A 21,229-nucleotide genomic window follows, 5' to 3' on the forward strand; every position below is an offset into this window, starting at 1 on the left:
CCCCCCCGCCCCAGCACAAGACCCCTGCCTCCCCCTCCACCCGTTTCACACACCCTCTCCTTTCCAACATCAGATACAAACAACTTTCAGGGGAAACACGCTTTGGGAAAGGTTTCATTCCATCTGCCATTAACGCTTTGAACATCCGCAGCAGAAGGTAGCATTAGTGTTGTGTTAATGTGTGCTTTGTTTGGTAACCCTTTAATTTACAGGCCGCTAATTATGTGATAATTTCAAGAAATCGCCAAGAAATAAAACATTTTTGCGTAGTGATGTCAAGAAATAGCCTAGAAATAATAACGGTCAATTTCATAGTAAGGCCATGGTTTTCCTAAAGGCAAAAATTACACATGCTTTTCATGCTTTGAATTTTTGGGGAATTTTTTCTCCACCAAGTCCTTGAAATTGTCAATTACAATCAATTATTTCTGGGCTATTTCTGCGCAATCAATGATTATTTCTCGACATTATTATGAAATTGACCGTTATTTCTAGGCTATTTCTAGTCATTATGATGCAATTAATTGTTATTTCTTGGCTATTTCTTAACATTATCACGTAATTAGCGGCCTGTAAATTGTATGTTACATGTGTGTTGAAATGTTTACCTGTTAAATGTAAGACGGACTGTGAAATTTTTTTTTTTTTCCGCTGCAGGACAATAAAGAATCTGAATCTGTATACAAACATACAAACTCATACAAATAATTTTCGTAAAGTTGAAAACTCTGAATTTACTTTTATTACAAAATAATAACTGCACAAAGTTAACTCATAGAAAGTACATTGAGACAAAGTTCATTCAGTTTTTTTTTTACACAGCTGAAGTCAGAGATATTTTCAGGAGTGCTGCCGTTACAGAGCAGCGCTGCTCGTCTTCTTGTCCCTGTTACGAGGATAATGTCTCCTCTCTGCTGCTCTCTGGTTCCCGCGAGCCGGCGTCAGTCCATCTGCAGCCTCTGTTTTCAGCTCTGCAGGGTCGGTCTCAGTCTGTGGTTCAGTCTGTGGTTCAGTCTGTTCTCCCTCCTCGGCATCCTGAGCGGGCATCGCTCTCAGCCACCTCTGGTAGTAACCGCGAAAACCATCGATCTGGACCAGGTAGTTGTTTCTGGTCTTGTACTGAAATGTAGAGTCAGAGAGAAGAACATGAAACTGTAAATGAATCAACCTGTTTAGTTTCCTACAGACTAGACTGTTACACCAGATGAACTCTTGTACCACTGTGGACTGTCCACACACGCTCACCTGGTCATAGTTGGGGGGATACTGTGCAGCGAACTCCAGCTGTCTGATGATGACCTCATTAGGCCCCACCCCCAGGTCTCTCATACTCTTAAGAAGTGTTTTAAGATAAACATAATCCAGTCTCCGAGCCGCTCGGCCAATCAGAGCAGAGAACACGTGAACATTTGGTCGAAGTCCAGCCACCTGCAAAGAAAACAAGAGCCAGGTACAGTGTGTGTGAGGATGAGAGGAAGCATCTTCATCGTCTTCATCTGACAGACGAATGGGATGAATCTGTTCTGATCTATGTGTGTTTCATCACCTGCATGTCCTGCAGCAGCTGCAGACCGTCCGCCTGGCGCTCGCAGCCCAGCGCCAGGCTCCCAAACGTCTGCACATCCACACTGAGGTTACGACGACTCATCAGAATCAGCATGCTCTGGAGAGAGAGAGAGAGAGAGAGAGAGGAGGAAATGCATCAGAAACACACACACGCACCTGAGAGTCCTGCCTCCACCTTCAGTGCAACAGAAGTGACTAAAACACTAACACACAGCGTATCGGCCTCTTCTTCACTCTGGATAACCCAGAGACACAAAGTTAACACTTCTTTAGCATAAATTGATTTTAATGAAAACTCTTCTGTGGATTATTCATATTAATCCACATCCTGAATCCATATGGAGACCCCGAACGTTCAAATTGAAATAAAATAAGAAGACATTAAAGGTAAAAGAAGAAAATCGGTTCAATCAGGCCACATTTTGAAAATATAAGAGTCAAAAGTCCCAGCCCCTTTCCTAAGACTTCTGTCTGAAGACACGCCTTCACCTTTCCTCGGACGTGGGTGAAGACTGAGCGTGCACGCGAGACGGTAGCTTGACTGACACATCACGATCCAAGTGACGTGATTGGATGGTGGTTTTTGAGGCTTGTTCGTTCTCCAAGCAAGTGATTTTTGTGAAAAAGCCTTTATTTACTCAGTTGCAATCAGGTGTTAAGAGGATTTCTAGCAGATTAGTAAAAAATGATCCAGAATAAGATCTCCAACCCAACATTTAAGTTAATGAAAGAAATTATAATAATAATCCGAAAAATTCAGTCAATCCTGCTTTTCAGCCATGGTTTCATGTTATCCTGGAGTATGTTTATATTTTCAAAGTGCCTGCTTGATTTCATAATGCAACATTTCATTGGCTGTTGCCTGAATTCAAACTAAGACATATATTTTACAAAAAATCTGATTTAGTTCTGCACATTTTAAGTCCGAATCATTCTGGACAAGTGACCACATAAAAAACTAGTGTACACAACTAATTAAAGTGACTGGTCCTTTCCCAAGAACACTGCTCAGATATGGGCAACAGCATGTATGTGTACACATGTCTTTCTTTGGATCTGTGGGAAAAAATGTTGTTTGGAATAATCAAATAATCTTGAGAGCATTTTCAAATCTTCAAAGGGCCGTTTGAGTGTTAGGATTAAAATTAGGTTTAGGTTAAGGGGCTTGGGAATGCAGTGTGTCAGTATATCTGTGTGTGTGTGTGTGTGTGTGTGTGTGTGGTTACCTTTGCGCCCTCCAGGTCACCAGCTCTGGCTGCTCTGCGGATCACAGAGTTGAAGAAGGCGACGTCGAGCCGGATGTGATGTTGCTTGGCGACCCGCAGCAGCACCTGCAGAGCCCGGTGGCCCGGCTCCATGGTGTCGGCGAGCAGCGTCAGAGTCCGCAGGTCTGGACTCTGTCCGTTAGCCGCCATCTTCTCCAGAAAACCTTTACCTCCTCCGATCAGGGCGAGCCGATCGGACGGCCCGTCCACGGAGCCGAGGGAGACCACGGCTCCTCTCCTCCCCTCGAAAAGGTCCAGGAGACTCGGGGCTTTGGAGGTGACTTGTTGTTGTGGAACAGGCAGTGATGCGTTTCCTGTTTGTCTGACCGGCACCAGGTGTTTGGACTCTGGTTCCCCGTCTCTGTGCGGACCAGAACCCGGCTGGACGAACAACTGTCTCTCCAGAAGGTCCACGTCTATCACATCCTTGTGTCCAGGCTTTGACTTGACCTTCGACACATGCTCTCTCGTCTCCCTCTGACTCTCCCAGTCGGGCCCGAGCAGCGCGTCAGTGGCCAGCGCGGGAGAACCAATCCCACAATCCCTTGCAGTTCTCAAGAGCAGGTTATAGTTCTTGGAGTCTGGACGAATCCCCGCCATCAGCATCTGGCGCCAAACCTGAAACATGGAGAATTAGACGACGAGGTTGACACACAGAGGTTGGCTGATTTTCTTTAACGCTGTGTCTTAAAAACAGATGAAGCTCTTTTCTAAGCCTCTTTAAAGGCGGCACATTACAATACTGTTGTTAAAGGGATAGTTCAACAATTTGGCAAATTGGCCCATCGCCATAATCCCTATAGTTTTAGCAGTAGGTTTGTTACCTTTAATCGTCGGTGCAAGCTATTTTTAGAACGGTGGAGCAGAGCCGTGAGCTGCTCAGAGCTACACTACGGAGGTTCATGGGATTTCTTGGTTTCCCTCATCAATTCACCACGCTATGAGATAATAACGGGACGTTGGGAGACAGAGTTGTTTTAGAGGTAAATTCATACAAAACTGCTGATGTGCGTTCCCGTCGGGGGCAGTTTTTTGGTAAGAAGTCTCTGCATTTACCTTGAAAACAACTCCGTCTCATAACGTTCTGTTATTATCTCATAGCGTGGTGAATGTGCAGGTCACAACTTGTCCACCAGAGCGTTTTGGAGTTGTTGGATTGTGTACAGTATTTGAATTGAGTTTGATGAGGGAAACCAAGACATCCCATGAGCCTCCGTAGCGTAGCTCTGAGCAGCTTGCAGCTCTGCTCCGCCATTCTAAAAATAACTTGCACCGACAATTAAAGGTAACAAATTTACTGCTAAAACTATAGGGATTATGGCAATGGGCCAATTTGCCTGTGTTCTGACTGACATTTCATTCACCAGGTAATTCATTGAGCACTTTGGAAAATCATCTGCAGATAAAGTGATGATTATGATATTTTATGATATTATGATATTTTTCTGATGTTTTTTATTTCTTCTTCATCATACTCTATTACAAATACTGTTTTCTTTCTACTGCTATTGCCATTTTCTATTTATTGTCTGTGTTAAAGTACATTACTTTGTTGTTTTCTGCTGCTGCAACCCTGTAGATTTTTCCCAATGGGGGACAAATAAAGGATTATCTCATCTCATCTTATCTTATAACGATAAAAACCATTTGCAGGTTCCGGTGAACACGTATGCACCTGTAAAGCCATTCTGAATCCCGACTCTTTGTCCTTCAAACAGCCCATCAGCAGGTAGTGTAACGTCTCCTGAGTCACGACATGTCCATTCTGCAGCATCTCCTGCAAACAACACACATAAACCCGTGAATAAACAGAAACCTCACACACTTCACATCGACTTCTTCTCACGAGTGTGTCCGTACCCTGAGTGTGTGGATGCAGGCCTGGAGGTGGTTGGTGACGGCGTGCGTCTTGAGCAGAGCGTGGTACGTGATGGTGCTGAGGGTGTAGTTTTTGCGACGCAGTTCTTGCTCTAACTTCAGCGCCTGTTGAAGACCGGCTTGTCTGGACGGCGACTCAGCGCAGGCGTTGAACAGTGCGGTGTAGGTCGCATCCACAGCGTCAAGGCCTCGCTTCTTCATCTGGAAAACACACACACACACACATACACATTTTGTACACACAGTATAGGTGGGTATTTAACATGTTCAACTGATATTTATTTAAGAACGTGAAGCCAAAAAAATTGAAGCTAAAAAAAAAAAACTTGGAAATTCAAGTGAAAGCCTGGAAACTATATCAATAAACACAAGCTGAACAACATTAGATTCACAGTCGTGAACAATAATCCCCATTTCTGTGTTCAATACACTAATATATAACTGCATGAAAACACAAAACAGTAACTAAAATGATTTTCCTCATATACCATACCAGATCAGCATAATATAACATTAATTCATACTTCAATCAATGTTATTTTTGTTCAAATGTGTTGCTTTGTGCCATTTAGGAGGCGAAAGTTCATGGTTTTAATTAACTGTGGCATGTTACAGTGGTGAAAGTGTTTCTAATATCTCTTCCTCCCCATGATTATCAAAATAGTAGAATATACAATATGACTTAATCAGCACTGCAAACAATCAGGTCTAAAATCAGTTGAATCAACATTTTCAGTCAGAAACTGGTCATTAAAACACCCATGAAGGTAAAATATATCTATAGTATATATATAACAAGGTTGAATGTATTATACTGTATTGAATCAGGTGAAACTAATAAAACAGTGGGAGCCAACAAGTACAAATATGATCCAATCAGATCAGTAAGAGTATGTTTTTCATCTTGAAGTAATGATGTACGGTTGAAAGTGTTAAATTAACACATAATAACATGATAAGAAGTAAATAAATGACATGTTCCTACATCGTTGTAGAGTCTGAAGGCCTTCTTCAGCTGCCCGGCCCGACCGCAGCCTCCGATCAGGATGGTGTAGTTGTACTCCTGCGGCTGCAGCTTCTCCACCTGCAGCATGTCTCTGCTGAACAGGTCCAGAGCCTCCTGCAGCTGAAACACCACGACAGCACATGTGTTTGTCACCAACACAGAGACAATAATAAATAACAGGACAGACATGATCGACCGTTCAATTAATAACTTTTGCTATGATTTGTTGGTTTGGGAACCTCAGCATTTCAAATAAGAACAAGCTGAGGAATGTGGTCAAACTCTGAATGACCTTGACAAGATTTATTAAGCTAGAGCCACTCAAATGATTATTCCATCTGCCATTGAGTTTCTAAATGAGCTGTTGGCGAGCCTGTTGGGAACGATGCACTGGTGTAAATTGGATGACTATGTCAGGGGTGTCAAAGATGCATGCCTGTGGGCCAAAACCGGCCCGCCAGAGGGTCCAATCCGGCCCTCAGGATGAATTTGTCAAGTGAGAAAATTACATAGGTGACAAAAGAGGCATAATATTGTTGAAATTACAAGAAATTTCAGGTTGTTCATAATATGTTTTGTACATAAAAGGACAGCTCATTAACTGTAAACATCTTAATTATAATGCACTAAAACAAAGGGGGGGAAATTGAATGTTCTTTTTATTTATAGGTTATCATGCTATTATTTTACTGGTCCAAAGTTTAGATCAAATTGCGGTGTTTGTGGCCCCTGAACTAACATGAGACACCTCTGTGTTTATTTGTTGTGTTATGTAGCCTATCTGTTGTATCTACTATGTAAGATTTTACTGTCTGAACCTCTGCTGCAAACCAAATCGCCCTTCGTGGGACAGATTGTCATATCAAATCAAATCAACCAGACTAAACTGACCTTGTTGTCTTTGATCAGCTTCTTGCACCGTAAAAAGTACCAGTACGGTGTGTTTCTCCTCCCGGGCCTCCTGCCTTCAGCTTGCACCAGGTCCTCCTCCTCCTCCTCCTTCTCCTCCTCCTCTCCTCCTGCACAGGCATCATCATCGCCAACCCCTCGGAGCCTCAGGTCCTGCAGCTGCGGGCTGGTCTTCCTGAAGGACCTCCTGGAGGACAGGTCGGCGGACAGAGAGCCGAGCCTCCCCCCGTCCTCCCCCGGGGCCGGGGCATCCCGCTGCGACACGGTCCTGACCAGCAGTCCGCTCGGCAGCTGCCCTGGGGCCGGCGTGAGCAGCCTGGAGCACCGGGACCGGGACCGGAGCTGTGACAGGTTTTGCCCCGCGGTCTGATCCAGGCCTCCGGGTGCTGGAGACCTCTTCGCCACCGAGGACAGGAGCGACAGTTTAGCGACAGAAACCCGGAGTTTACCGCCGGTTCTCGCCCACGAACACGCCACGGACGATAACATGATTTGGTTTTTTAAATTACAGCGATTAAAGTAAAGAAATGACACCGGGTTGAGCCTCAAACATGTCTGGTAGTAACCTACGTAGCTTCACTCAGGTTGATCTCCTCCATGCTGCTGCCCTGCTGCCTCAATGCCGAACTGAACAAGACATTAATAATCGATAATCGAAGGTAGCCTATTTCAGTGTGCTTTACATAAAAACATAACATTTTACAGTAAGAATTTGAGACATAAAAAAACATACAATTTAACAAAAAGAAAAAGAAAACCCAAATAGTAAACAAAACATACAATTAAAAGCAAGAAAAATAATTAAGAGAAAGTACAGAAAAAAGAGACAGAGAAAAAATATAAATAAAAACGAGACTAAAATAAAGCATAAACTATTGATTTGTATTAAAACAATTAAGATGACTTACAGTACAAATCCAAGATTAGATGTAAAGTTCTTTAAAAGAGCTCAGCACATGAAAAGCAAAGCGATCAATTTTGTCAAATTTCCCCCGGCGGTGAGAATTAACAATATGAATTTGTTTGAACTAAAAACAACACTGTTTATTACTGAATTACATACTTTATTCTAAGGTTTTCCCCATAGACTGTAAAAGGAAGGGTTTCCCCCCCTGCTCTGTTTAGGTCGTAGCCGCTCGTCGATCGATCGCATCGGTACTCGATTTGTCATGACACCTGTCCAGGCTTCACGTGCTGGGTAAACATTGAACCACTGCCCACAGTCAGCTGGGCTCGGCGTCTCTTCCTGGGGTGAAGTGAGGTGAAGACTAAAGAGTAAAGAAGAATGTTTTAAAAAGTGTTCAGATTTATTTTAAAGCAGACGAACAGACTTTATAGAGATACACACACTTTAGCTCCAGTGACGGAAGAGTTTGACTGTCGTCGTCACCAACAATGGTAAGAAGAAGAAAAAACTTCAGAAATAAGTCCACACCCATTCCGCGAGCGCCTTATTATGTGTCATTATTATACTCTGATAGTATTTAGAAATTATTCGACACTTAAATTTGTATGTGATTGATTGACGTAATTATAACCGGCCCGGGGAGTTTCACCTGGTAAATTCTGCATACAATAATGTATGCAATGTAGGAAGTATATTAATTGATAGAGATAAATCGATGCATGAATAAATCAGGCAGTAAATATCAGGCCATCGTTAGTCCACATTGCTACTGTACCACTGTGCAAGGAAAACAGTGTATCACGCTCCTCAGCAGAGGGCACCAAAGTTCAACTAAAGAAACTGAGCTCTAAAATCAAGGAAAGTGATGTTATTAAAACTCAGCTCACTACATAAAAGCGTCCTTGATGGTCTGAGGTGAAAGTCACCATTTCTTAAAATTTCCCGGGCTTGGAGACGCTAAAGTAAAATTCTCCTTATAATTTACTATAGCCTAATATTCATTAATAGAGTTTAATTAAGTGGTTTTAATAACTTGAGGACATATCTTAAAGACATTTAAATGACATAAGGCTCTGGCAGTGTTTTCCTGTTCCACCTATAGTCCTATACATAACTATTTTTATGTTTTTCACCTCATATTTAATCAATAAAAAGATTCTTTAATGTCACAGTTTTTGATGACCTTCTGTCACAATGACAAAAAGATGTTTTTCTTCACAGCCTGAAGACCAGCAACTTCCTCCCATCATATCTGCTCCTGGTACAAAACTTGAACACTCACACACTCACACACACACACACACACACACACACACACACACACACACACACACACACACACACACACACACACACACACACACACACAGGTCCAACATATAATTAACACAAATGACTATACAGAATTGTGTTTTCATCAGTTGTTCAAATAAATCTGTTTAACCCTGAATAGAACAATAACAATTACTATATTGAAGCTGATGCTTGATTCTGATAATCATAAGAATCTCTATCTTTAGAGCAACACTTTGTGGTTTACATGTTTTTTGTGTTTCTGTTGTGAAACCTACAGATGATTCACTGAGCGAAGAACTTCTCACCAGAACACATCTCCTAACATGTGAGTCTTCTTATCTACACTTAAACCAAACATAATCTCAATTCAGAGAAATCTGCAATAATTTAATTTAATCCTGTCCTCCTCACCACCCATAATTTGAGATCATAAGATAATTATTTTGGGATGATTGAGCCATTTTGTTGTAATCAACAAGATTAAGGTTGATTACTGTTGGACATTTAAAACCATATTAAAGCTGGTTTATCAGACAAGTTCCTTTTCAAAACTATCTGGTCTCAACTCAACCTAGTTCTGGTTCATAGTAACAGTCTAAAGTCCATTACATTTAACATCACCAGAGAGACCAGAGTGTGTTGCCACATGCCATCACACTGTACAACAACAGCTAAAACTCTGGTCATACTGTCACTACACACTTCATATGTTTTTACACACTATGTTCACTGCACCTTACATTTTATTTTGCACTAAACTACAATCAACACTGCCTATTTGTTGTATATACATTTTTATTACATCTTATGTACAGGTTGTTCTTTTTATTCTTTGTGTTGTTATCGTCACTGTGTGTAATACTGCAGCTGCACTGGAATTTCCCAGCTTCGGATCTATCTATCTATCTATCTATCTATCTATCTATCTATCTATCTATCTATCTATCTATCTATCTATCTATCTATCAGGAATGATACACCAAATGAGAATTTAGTTTAAAGCAGATATCAGCTTCACGGCCGTTTCGGCTAATGCTGCGTTCAAGGCAGGCTTTTGAAACCGTAAGTTACAGCTTCAAGTCACAACTACGACTTGGTAGCGTTCCAGGTAACCCGCAGCTCGTGTTTTTACCATCCTGTTGTCTGTGAAAGTTCCCTATAACGGCCACTCGTAACTTCCGACCCGTGAACTCGTACCAGATCGAACTGGTATGACTTCACAGGAAGGAAAAACACAAAGTACGAGTTTCTTTGAACGCACCATGAGTTAGCAGCCCCCGCCCTTGTCAGGCATCAATTGGTCCTCGTGCTACGTCACCACATTCACGCGCATCCCTTGGCTGCACACACAGCCCTTCATGCCGTTCTCTCTCCTCATTGGATAACACTTGTATCCCACAAGGAAAATTTTCTCCTCGGGTTACAGCAGAGCAGAGTGACGGAGAGACTCGTGTTTAGGCTGAAATACTTCATGTAAGTGATTGCTGACGGAAAATAGGACTATTTAGGACTTATATTAACAAAAACATTCCACTGATATCTGCTTTAACTGCCAGTTTGCAGAAGTATCAAGACTATTAAAAAAAAAAGAAAAAGAAAGAGTAAAACTGAACTTCCTGGTGAGAAAGAAAAAAAACAAAAACATACAGCATTTTAAATGTCAGTTTATGAATGAAGAAATAACTTTCCACTTCTTCTCCTGTTCAGATTACCGTCACCTCACCCTGGACCCGAACACGGCGTACAGAGAGCTGCTTCTGTCTGAGGACAACAGGAAGGCAGAGCTCATAGACCTGGTCCAGGACTACCCCCAACACCCGGACCGGTTCTCCCACCTGTGGCAGGTGCTGTGTACGGACGGCCTGTCGGGACGCTGCTACTGGGAGGTGGAGTTCGAAGGGTCGGTAGAAGTGGCGGTGGCGTACAAAGACCTCGGCAGATCAGATTATTACCACGAGTGTGCGTTCGGCTGCAACGACAAGTCCTGGAGTTTGGACTTGAATAGAAACTATAAATGTTATAGACACAACGACGAAGAGACGACAGCGCCGGAGCCTCAGTCCTCCAGAGTCGGCGTGTACCTGGATCACAAGGCAGGTGTTCTCAGCTTCTACTGCGTCTGTGACTCGACACTGCAGCTGATGCACAGAGTGGAGACCACGTTCACACAGCCGCTGTACGCCGGGCTGTCTGTGGCGGGCCGCGCTCAGCTGTGTGACCCGGAGTGACACATCCTGTGTGTCCAGTCAGCAAATGTTGTCCAACTAGTGAAACTGTACAGAGGTGGAGGATTATTGCTTTCAGCAGGAGTTTGATGCAGGGAATATAAAACCAATCAGAAAGAGTCCGTTACCACTGATTTGACTGTAATTTAAAGGTACTATATGTAAAAAATCTAAAGCAACTGGCCGTAAAATCCTCCTAATATGTCACAGAGACTCAGGAATAATGTTCATATAACATGATGAACTCACCAACAACAATAGTACAGCCGGAGTACTCGCATTAAAAATCTTTTTTTGCAGACTGCAACTCATGTTTATGTTTTAAATTTACGTGATGGCATGTTGCGTCACCTAGCCCTCTCTCCCAGTCACGGCGGCGTCAGTGGTGTTTCAGCCTCCGGACTGCTTCCACTGAGCTGCCGCTACGACTTGGAGAAAAAATGAGATCGCTGTGTTTTGAATTTGACTGCAGTAACTGTTTTTGGCCACATTCTTACATATGGCACCTTTAAATAAAGCCCAACAATAATGTATTATACTATACAACAATAATTGTTTTAGGAAATTGAATCAAGTCAACTGAATTTAGTTTTTGTTTTTTTCTCCCCTTATCAAAGTGGCTTCATCAGTTCATGTAGACTAGACTGGCAGTCTAAGCCACTTGAATAAGGGTCAAAGGTCTTCCAAGACAAAAACTAAGTCCAGTTGACTTGATCCAATTGCCTAGAGATGCCTTTGACCTGGACAAATGAGAATTTAAACAGACAATAATTGCTTTAATTTATTTACAGTTGATTTGTATTGTATGGCATTGCCACCTGTTGGGTCAGTCAGGCTTTGGTGATCCTTGAACTTCTCATGTGCCATCATCAAGTCAATTTTATTGTTTTTATTTTATTTTCCAATATTTGCTTTACCTTTTGTATTTAGTAATCATTAGTAAACATAAGCATCTAAACACACTGTAGTAAGAAGGTGACCACGCCCTGTTAAAATCTATCCTGCATGTCATTCCCCCTCTCTCTGCCTCCCCATTTCCTGTCTCTCTCGACTGTCCTATCAATAAAGGCACGAAAAGCCAAATATACTTTTTTTAAAAAGTGTTAAAATCAATGAGATGACCTTTGTTATTAAAACCACAACTATACAACCATACTGTCTCAAATTTTAGGGGCAAAATCTGGAGCCCTGTGAATATATGATATTGGGGATTAAATCATTACTTGAAACAATTATTCTTATGTTATTTTATATTTGTTTATAGCAAAAAAAAAAAAAAAAGACAATATGACAAATATCTCTCAGAGATGGTTAGGGTTATGATGATGGATAATGGATTCTTGATGAGAAAACTTAATAATAACAACACTCAAACATTAGAAACAAAGGAGTTCCTGCAGCTGTGAGCAGTGTTTGAGTGCGTCCAGCAAGGCCAGGGTGTAGTTCATGGTTTCTAGTGATCCCATGTTGGCAATGGACAAAACCTGTAGGTCGCTGCACTGTCTGGCCAACTGCACCAGCATTCATCAGATCATCATAATCACAAAAAAAAATCAGTAGGCTAATTGACATGTTTATAATGCATATCTGAATATCTACAAGAATTTAATGTACTCTGTAATGTTATAGTTAAAGCAACTAATGAAAGACAAGGCGGCCATTTAGAAGAGTTCTCATCTTTACTCTGGCTGAAGTGCAACTCTAGATTAGTGTACCCAGCTTTATCTTTATATGTACTAGATCGCAAAACCTGTGCAGCTATTGATTCACTCTTATTTTTTACACTCTACACTTTACAATAACCTACCTATCCTGCCGCGCATAACCCTTTGTTATTCCACTCGTGCTCATTATCGTTAAAGATGTTTATAAACCGTGTTATCGTTTTATCTAGCCAGACGTCTAGCACGTGGGGTGACAGCGGGACGGCCAATCATGTATCAGCGAGAAACTGGCAGAGCTCCCTACTGGCCCCACTGCGGACAGCGGTAGGGAATAGGGATTTAAGCGTTTGGATAGTGGCAGGTTGCACCGCAGTTTAGATCTTCCAGTGTTGAACTATTTTTCATAGACTCAAACACCAGGCTGAAGAGAAAGAAGGAACAGCAGAGAGAGTGACCTAGGGCAACAGGTGGTCCCAACCGGCACAGCGCTCAGTCCTAGATGATGCACTCTTCCATCTTCCATCACAGACTGCGCTCCATTATTGGCACATGTAAGTCCTCCCGCACAACTTTTTGCTGTAAAATTTGACTAAAGGCACGTGACATGTAGACGCACCCACATGGTATAGTTTTATGAGCTACTTTGGGCTTCTTTTTACAGTCTATGGCTTTAGGCTATAATAATAAATTAACCGATAGTAGCCTATAATCGGTCAAATTAAACGGTTCATGTGCATCCCTGATAGCAGGGGGTGAAAGTAGTTTTAAATTGTTGACACCGGTAGCCTTCTATTGTTCTCTCTCTCGCCTCATGCATTTTAAAAAGGCAAAGTCTACCTGTATAGAATAGGCAGAAACTGGAAACACTTGACAATGACAATTTGGCACCTTGAGGCATGCTACTTAGCCCGCAACCCCCCCCCCCCCCCCCCCTTGGGCGTGGCGCGCGTTACGCTTGCGTTAGGCTAATTGGAGTAGCTACAATCTACACAAACACTCCTACATTCAACATAAACAGATTATCAGAAAATGACAGTGATACAATCTGAAAATCACAACAGAGGTAGTTGTGGTCATGTAGAACAAGAACCTGCGGAGTTCTCAGAAAACAATTTGATAATTATTTTTAATGAATATTTTAATCTGCCAATGGAGAGAGACATTTTAGACTACTGTACTGTCTATGACTTAAGCCTTTGAAATGTCAGAACCCTTGAACAAACACACAGAGCAGAGGATAGTGTACAAAAAGGACAGATAGAGAGGAGTGCCCCCCCCCCCCACACACACACACACACAGTAACCACACTCCACCTTACAACAGCTGTGAACTGGTCTCAGCTAGCAGAGGAAAAAGGACAGTGAGACAGGGAGGAGTGCCCCCCTCCTCTCTCTCCCCCCCGGACAGTACACACACCCCCCTTACAACAACTGGTCTCTGATGCCCCTGTTTTTGTCTTTGCTTTGTTTACAATCCGGATTCCTTACATTCCAACACCACACTGACTTCCAGGGGTGGAAAGAGTACCAAAAAAATCTACTCAAGTAAAAGTACAGTTACCTTGATGAAATTTTACTCAAGTAAAAGTAAAAGTACTGGTGTAAAAATCTACTCAAGTAAAAGTAAAAAGTAGTTCATTTAAAATTTACTCAGAGTACAAGTTACTTAGTTACTTTTTTTTTTTTTTTGGGGGGGGGGGGGGGGGGGTATAATGGCCAGAGATTGGCCTAACATTCTCCGTGCATGTCTCTGTGTTTCAAATTTGCCCCTTCTCCATCGATACACTGGTCTCCATCATCTTTAGCTCCTGTGGCACCAACTTCATTCTGACCTTCTGACACTGCAGTTGTCCAGAGCCAATCAGATGGACAGTTACAGTTACTGGCACTAAGGTTGTCACGATCATGATCATGATACTAACATTTTCAACTCAATATCGGAAAATATTCGATACTCAATACCATTTTCAATACGGATAAAAAAAGAAAAGAAAAATCTCTCTCTCCCTCTTTCACTCACACACACCTGTTTTTTTTTTACTGTCTTTCCTGTCTGCTCTCAAGGAGGAGGAGGAGGAGGAGGAGGAGGAGGGGGGGGGGGTTACTGTAGGTTCTCTCTCTCTTGCCTCTTTACTGTAACTCTGAAGCAGTGGGCTGCTTGTCTGTTCCTCTGAGCATGGCCATGGATCTGACTGGGCTCCTACATTTAACTCAACGGACCGCCGGTCCGGCCTTCAGCCCCGGTGTGTCTGGCACGGTCACCATAAACGTAGCCGAATAGATGGACATGCCTGATAACGTTGTCTTTAATCATTAAAGTCAGCTTTTAACCGCTAGCTGCGGCTAATGTCTAACATTAAGACGACAACATAGCGACGAGCCCTGTTATGCACAAACTCACGTAGCGGTGAGGGGGAGGTGTGTACCTGCTGCTGCTGTGTGCGTCTGTGCAGGGAGAGAGAGAGAGAGAGAGAGAGAGAGAGAGAGAGAGAGAGAGAGAGAGAGAGAGAGAGGCGGCAGCAGCGTAGCTACTTTTGACAACCCACACAGAGTTAGGCTATATATTTGTTACTTTGTAACTTAAGCTATTTAAAATGTAACTAAGTAAATTTCTTCCAACAATATGTAGGCTACTCAAGTAAAAGTAAAAGTACAAAAAATTACTCAAAAAAGTACAAGTAGCCTACACAAAAAAGCTACTTAATTACAGTAACTTGAGTAAATGTAACTCGTTACTTTCCACCCCTGCTGACTCCACCTTACAATAACTGTGAACTGGCCTTTGCATGGCTGCAACACACACTATACTACCTCTGACCATGTTCTCTGGTGCCCCTGTGTTTGTGTTTTTGTCCTTTTTTTTCATGCACATGACATGCCCGTGGGATTCTGCACCATTGCACATTTTGCACTATGCACTTTTCACTATGTAAGGTTGTGTGCTCCAACGGAATTTCGTTATTATTTATGGCATTGATTGATTGATTGATTTTTCATTCATAAAATGAGTGGGACAGGCCAGATGGCGGTCATGGAATCTGTTGCTGAATCATGCATAGTAGTTACAGTGTCTGTAGGCACTCGATGTGAAGATAGCTTAATGGGCCACGTCCGGGGGGGGGGGGGGGGGGGGGGGGTATTTGGCACCTTGAGGCATGCTACTCCGTCACAACACCCTATCTATCTTCACATCGAGTGCCTGTCCACACAGACACTATAACTACTATGCACCATATTCAGCAACAGATTATCAGAAAATGACACAGTGAAACAACTTGAAAATCACCACAGAGGTGGTCATGTAGAACAAGAACCTGGTGGAGTTCTCAGAAAACAATTTGATTATCGTTTTTAATGAATATTTTAATCTGCCAATGGAGAGAGACATTTTAGGCTACTGTACTGTCTATGACTTCAGCATCAGATTATCAAAAGATGGTACAGTGAAACACCTTGAAAATCACCACAGAGGTAGTTTTTGTCATGTAAAACAAGAATCTGGTGGAGTTTGCAGAAAACAATTTGATTATTGACCTGTCAAAACGTGGAATACACAAAACTTGTTTCTACAGTTTAAAGTTTAAATGGAGTCTCTTGGTGAAATTATACTGGAGCAGTAGACAGCAGTAGGCAGTACAAAAAGTTCAATGATTTGTTTGTTTTCTGACCTCCTCCCATTCATTCTCTATGAGAAATCTTTGGCAGGAAAAAATCATATTCTGTAAAGAAAACTAATGGCACACCGAGACACTACTACACTCTTGGCTATATTTTGTGTACAGATAGTTATGACACTCCCCTAGACTTTTTTTTTTTTTCCTATTTCAGTTTTTATTGCTATTACTGCTGTATTTGCGATAGTTTTTGTTTTGTGCAGTTTTTGTACTCAGCAAGTTCAACTCCTCCTGTGACCCAGAAAAGTGCTAGGAGGATCAGTTCAGATAATCAGAGAAACTCTGCTGAGACCCGAACAGGTAATCCTTTTTTATTATCTTGTTATACTTGTTTATTAATATTTTCAATAAAAATACAAAATGCTTGGTTTGGATGGAGGTCTGTCTTGTTTGATTTATTTATATCATCCTGAGATTTCTGTAACATCGTTGCTTTAGTAATCCATTTATTTAACTCTGTGCACTGATCATTTGGGATTTTTGACTTTTTCCTGGTGAGGCTGATAGTCAACATTGTTAGACACTTTTTTGTATCATACTGTATAGCTTACAACTAATGGCAAATTGCATTTAATCCTTTGCATTGATATCCTCAAACATTATGTGAATGAATAGTTGGATATACTATATTATTTCTTTAATTCAAATTTGTCTTTTTTTTAAGTTGATAATTACATCAAAACTGACTGCACATTTCCTCTCCTGTCCTCTGTATTTGTCTGTAACAATCTTTGACTCCAGCAATGTCGTCCTTCTCAACTCCATCCCGTCTGCTCCTGAGTCTGCTCCTCTTTCTGTCACTCCACTCCCTCGTCGTCTCCACTGAGATCCAAAAGCAGTGCCGGTCCGCCGCCAACCAGGCGGGGGAGGGCTTCGATGTGGTCACCCAACAAAGGAAAGGAACCCACCCTGTTGATGATAATGGCATCTGTGTTCTCCATCCCAACCCTCTTCAAGGCAACATGCTGCATAAAGTAATTCACATCAGGCAAATTTACACATATAATGAGATTTGGTACACACAGAGATGTTGTTTATGTTGTGGTCTCATCTTTATTTTCAGGTGCCGTCCTCTGTAGTGGACTGGCATGCATTCAACCAGTGCAGTCTCCACGACAGCCAGCACAGCACCATCAGGTATTCTGTGAGCAATTGTTAATTTTAGTTTTTAACAATTTGAATATAGTAATACATTTATTGTGAAATTGACTTTTCAGCATAATAATCAGTTTACATTTTTTTTCCTGTAGTAAAATCTGTGAATGACTTTCAGCCTAGCTGCAACATAATGTGATATGGTGACGGCTCAGTGCTTGTTGTTCCACCACTGTCAAATTCTGTTAGCAAATGATCTGAAATCTTATGGCTCCTTATGCATTATTTATATTACAAGTTTTGCTTGATCAGAAGTTCAGACGATTCCAAACTTTAGCTGACGGTTTCAGATTTTTGATATACTGGTAAATGATTTATAAATAGGCTTAATCTTTTGTTGAAAAATCTCTATATTTTCAGGAAATTTAAAAAAAAATCATGATTTGTCCACAGCTCATTACTTGGACAACACACTGATGAGGAGAGCACCGACTGGAAAGTATGAAATACCTTCACTTCTGTGTAATTCAGATCCCCATTTCAGCATATACATTGATGTTGTACATAAATGTTTGTTTGAGACTGTCCTCCCGTAAAAAACAAAACAAAAAAACAAGCCGACAGGATGTTTGTACAGCAGGTTATCCAGCAAGAAATCATCAACCAAAGTTCATGCCAGCAGACGGTTTTTGAGATATTTCACCCAAAACCGCAAATGTCAACCTAATGAAATGACACTAAGTAAAGGGAAAATTCAGATGATCTCATTAGGGTAAAACTAAAAACAAACAATGAAATTTATGTTGTGGATATCATGTCCTTTATACCAGGAGGGACTATATTGGGAGACACTCAGCCCGGATGTGGGGGGAACACGTTCCTCTGTTTATGACTTTGCTTCAGCCAGGACCAAAGAGGACCACTACTCCTTCAGCTCCCACTGGGTCAGCTGTATCCATTACAGGTAGAGTGTGAAGACCTCCAGCTATAATGTCTTTACACATGCAGTTGATTTATGATGCAATGTCCTTTTGCATGTAGTTTCCATGTGTCAGACAACCCAACCATCAGCTATGAGTTCAGCAGAGACTTGCAAAAACTGCCCAGTTCCTACAACCAGTCAACCAGGGACCAGTACAATCGGATCATAAGGATCTACGGCACACACTACATCCACCAGGTTAAAACACACACATCAGTTTTCATGTCTTGACTTCTTGACTAATGGCTTCACAGTGTTACATGACACCATCTCAACATCTTCTTGTGTGTTACTTCAGGTTTATCTTGGAGGTCTATTCAGGCGAGTCACAGCGATACATATCTGTTTGGCTACACTGAATGGTTTCTCTTCTTCTGAGGTACTGTATATTTGGCAAACATGTCTAATAAAGCCTGTAAATACTGTTCACACACTCTGTACCAAAAACAACATCTGAAATCCATCCCTGTCATCTAGGTGCACAACTGCTTGTCACTGGGGCTCAACATTAGCCTGGGGATGATCAAACTACCAGCTAATCAGAAGACCTGTGAAAACGTCCTACAGAACAAGGACGTCGCCACCTCGTTCAGCTCAGGACTCCACCAGCATTACACTGAGGTGGTGGGAGGAAAAGGTTGGACCGGGGAGTTTGCACTCACAGGTAAGACCTCAGTGGGCTACCAAAACTGGCTGAAGACCCTCAAAGATCATCCTGATGCTGTTAAGTACTCCTTGAGACCACTGTATGAGCTGGTGCCAGATTCAACAAAGAAACAAGGACTGAAGTCTGCCATAGAGCAGTACTTAAAAGACCACGCCATCAAGAGCTCAACCACACGACCATCCTGTAGCAGGAGTGACCCCAACCTGGACTCCAGCTGCTGCCCTAAACAGGCCTGGAGGGGAAAACTGGTGGTGACCATCGTCCGAGCCTGGGGTCTGAAAGGAGATTCATGGGGGAGTACTGATGGGTGTGTAGAGAACAAGTCAAGATACAGAGAAGAGGTACAGAGAATGTGATGAATCAGACACAAATGTTGACATTGGTTCCTTTCTTCCTGTTTTACAGATACGTTAAGATGTGGTACGGCTCCATCTACTACAAGACCCATGTGGTCAAGTCAAATGACCCACACTGGAATTCAGGTTATTATCTGGGCACGGTCAGTACCAATCTTCTTTTACCAGATCAGCTTCCTCATTTCTCCACTGACACTAAATAAAACATTCTAATTCTACAATATTGTCAAATACATTTGAGGGTTTTAAAGTCACAGTATGACTACCTAATAGGCTAATATGGCTTTTTGTTTCCTATGTAGCTTAGAGTTACAACTTGTATCTGTACAATAAACAAACCACACTGCCCTAGAATATAATCATTATCTAAAATGAATAAAGTTACAGATTTGAGGAGCACATGAATGCTGCTTCTTTTGACGTGTAATGATTTTGACCATAAACAATTGTATTCTTCCTTATGAAGCATCAGATGGATGCTTGTCCTGTTTGATGTGATCAGTAGCTGCAGTCAACTTGTAACATTATTTTTTAATTTAGCTTTCACTGACTTGTTTTTCTGAAGGTTGACACACACCAGAGTCTGAAGATTGAAGTCTGGGATAAAGACCAGGTCAGAGATGGCCGCCTGGGGTCATGTACAAGGAACCTGAGGCAGGGGACTCACAGATACCACTGTCGAGTCGGTAGAGGCGGTGTTGAGATCCTTTACACTCTGACCTGCGACCGTCACCTGACTGGAGACAAGTGCAACCAGTACAAACCATCTCCATACTAAGAAACAGTGGCGTGCACAGATTTTTGAAGGGCAGGGGCGAAAAGGAAAAAAAAGGGCACTATAGCACATCCTCGCCACTGAAGAGGGCACTTTAGCACACGTTTTGGCTCCTAGAGGGCACTTTAGCACACATTTTGGCCCCCATGAGGGCACTTAAGCATGCATTTTGGCTTCGAAGAGGCAAGGCAAGGCAATTTTATTTGTATAGCCCGTTTTTTTGTATAGCGCGTTTTGGCGTCGAAGAGGGCACTTTAACATGCGTTTTGGCTCCCAGGGGGCACTTTAGCACGCGTTCTTCAACAACTGGGCCACGACGGGGGGCGACTGCCAACCCCCCCCCCCCCCCCCCCCGTTCACGCCACTGCTAAGAAATGCATTCTGGTTTGATCCCATTTCGGGATTTTTCCACTGTCATATTTTGCAACAACTATCATTAACCCTATCTCAGTGGTTCTGAAACTTTTTTACATCAAGGACCCCCTAAATTGACAAACAATTAGACTACTGGCCCGCTTTGAACAAAATTTAAGTTTTAAAAATATTATAGAAAAAACTCTTTTTTTTTCTCAAAAAAAGTTACACAATATCAAGAAAAAAAATGGGAACATTTGGTAAAATTTCAAGATAAAGTTGAGGACCCCTTGAACCCTTTCAAGGACCCCTGGGGGTCCCCTATCTGATGCATTACACAAGGTATAAACAGACATACAAACCATAACTCACTACATTACATCAGCAAAAACCAGAGTTCCCTCCCACTATTCTTCCTCCTTCCATTCTTCTTTTCCCCACCATCCCCTCTGCCACTGACAGCCAGCCATTATAGAAAAACGTAATGGAATAGGAAAGGGGGGGGGGGGGGGGGGGGGCTCCAGCCTAAGAACTGACCCTCTCCACTTGGGTCTGGGGGGTAGCTCTGAGTGGACAGGGTTGCCCCCACTCCAGGGTCTGGAAATGGCCG

General features: G+C 42.2%; 3 protein-coding genes across 4 annotated transcripts; 2 read left to right on the plus strand and 1 right to left on the minus strand.

The window, feature by feature from the left end:
• Positions 1–771: 771 nt before the first annotated feature.
• ptcd1 (pentatricopeptide repeat domain 1) lies at positions 772–7,264 on the minus strand. Of its 2 annotated transcripts, XM_083976046.1 has the most exons (8): positions 6,607–7,263; positions 5,695–5,835; positions 4,692–4,910; positions 4,507–4,608; positions 2,793–3,449; positions 1,547–1,663; positions 1,246–1,428; positions 772–1,119 (listed from the first exon to the last, which is right to left on the minus strand). In XM_083976046.1, exons 1-8 carry the CDS (start codon positions 7,111–7,113, stop codon positions 856–858), a joined length of 2,190 nt encoding a protein of 729 aa, XP_083832172.1. In that variant the 5' UTR covers positions 7,114–7,263; the 3' UTR covers positions 772–855. The 2 variants fall into 2 exon arrangements, with proteins under 2 accessions (XP_083832172.1, XP_083832173.1); XM_083976047.1 differs by lacking the exon at positions 1,246–1,428 and having other exon boundaries at positions 826–1,060; positions 6,607–7,264.
• A 491-nt stretch (positions 7,265–7,755) lies between these two features.
• Positions 7,756–12,303, plus strand: LOC310989195 (stonustoxin subunit alpha-like). Its single transcript, XM_083976171.1, has 4 exons — positions 7,756–8,022; positions 8,753–8,792; positions 9,105–9,152; positions 10,535–12,303. The coding sequence occupies exons 1-4, from the start codon at positions 8,020–8,022 to the stop codon at positions 11,053–11,055; spliced, it is 612 nt and encodes a 203-aa protein (XP_083832297.1). The 5' UTR covers positions 7,756–8,019; the 3' UTR covers positions 11,056–12,303.
• Positions 12,304–17,133: 4,830 nt separating this feature from the next.
• On the plus strand, positions 17,134–21,036 carry LOC311008208 (perforin-1-like; the record flags this gene model as incomplete). Its single annotated transcript, XM_084001673.1, has 9 exons — positions 17,134–17,364; positions 17,454–17,527; positions 17,939–17,984; positions 18,316–18,449; positions 18,527–18,665; positions 18,766–18,846; positions 18,945–19,441; positions 19,540–19,633; positions 20,056–21,036. 9 exons carry the CDS (start codon positions 17,134–17,136, stop codon positions 20,266–20,268), a joined length of 1,509 nt encoding a protein of 502 aa, XP_083857799.1. The 3' UTR covers positions 20,269–21,036.
• Positions 21,037–21,229: the final 193 nt, after the last annotated feature.

Source organism: Trachurus trachurus (genome assembly GCF_905171665.1).
Source record: "Trachurus trachurus genome assembly, chromosome: 1".
NCBI lineage: Eukaryota > Metazoa > Chordata > Actinopteri > Carangiformes > Carangidae > Trachurus > Trachurus trachurus.

What these genes read in the sequence shown, in the direction of transcription:
- ptcd1 (XM_083976046.1), bottom strand. Translation starts at nt 7,113, where the DNA reads ATGTTATCGTCCGTGGCGTGTTCGTGGGCGAGAACCGGCGGTAAACTC. An exon ending in GTGACCTGGAGGGCGCAAAG is followed by an intron (nt 1,664 to 2,792) that starts GTAACCACACAC and finishes CTCTCTCTCCAG; the next exon opens with AGCATGCTGATTCTGATGAG. An exon ending in AGCTGCTGCAGGACATGCAG is followed by an intron (nt 1,429 to 1,546) that starts GTGATGAAACAC and finishes TTTTCTTTGCAG; the next exon opens with GTGGCTGGACTTCGACCAAA.
- LOC310989195 (XM_083976171.1), top strand. An exon ending in TCCCATCATATCTGCTCCTG is followed by an intron (nt 8,793 to 9,104) that starts GTACAAAACTTG and finishes TGAAACCTACAG; the next exon opens with ATGATTCACTGAGCGAAGAA. An exon ending in CAGAACACATCTCCTAACAT is followed by an intron (nt 9,153 to 10,534) that starts GTGAGTCTTCTT and finishes TCTCCTGTTCAG; the next exon opens with ATTACCGTCACCTCACCCTG.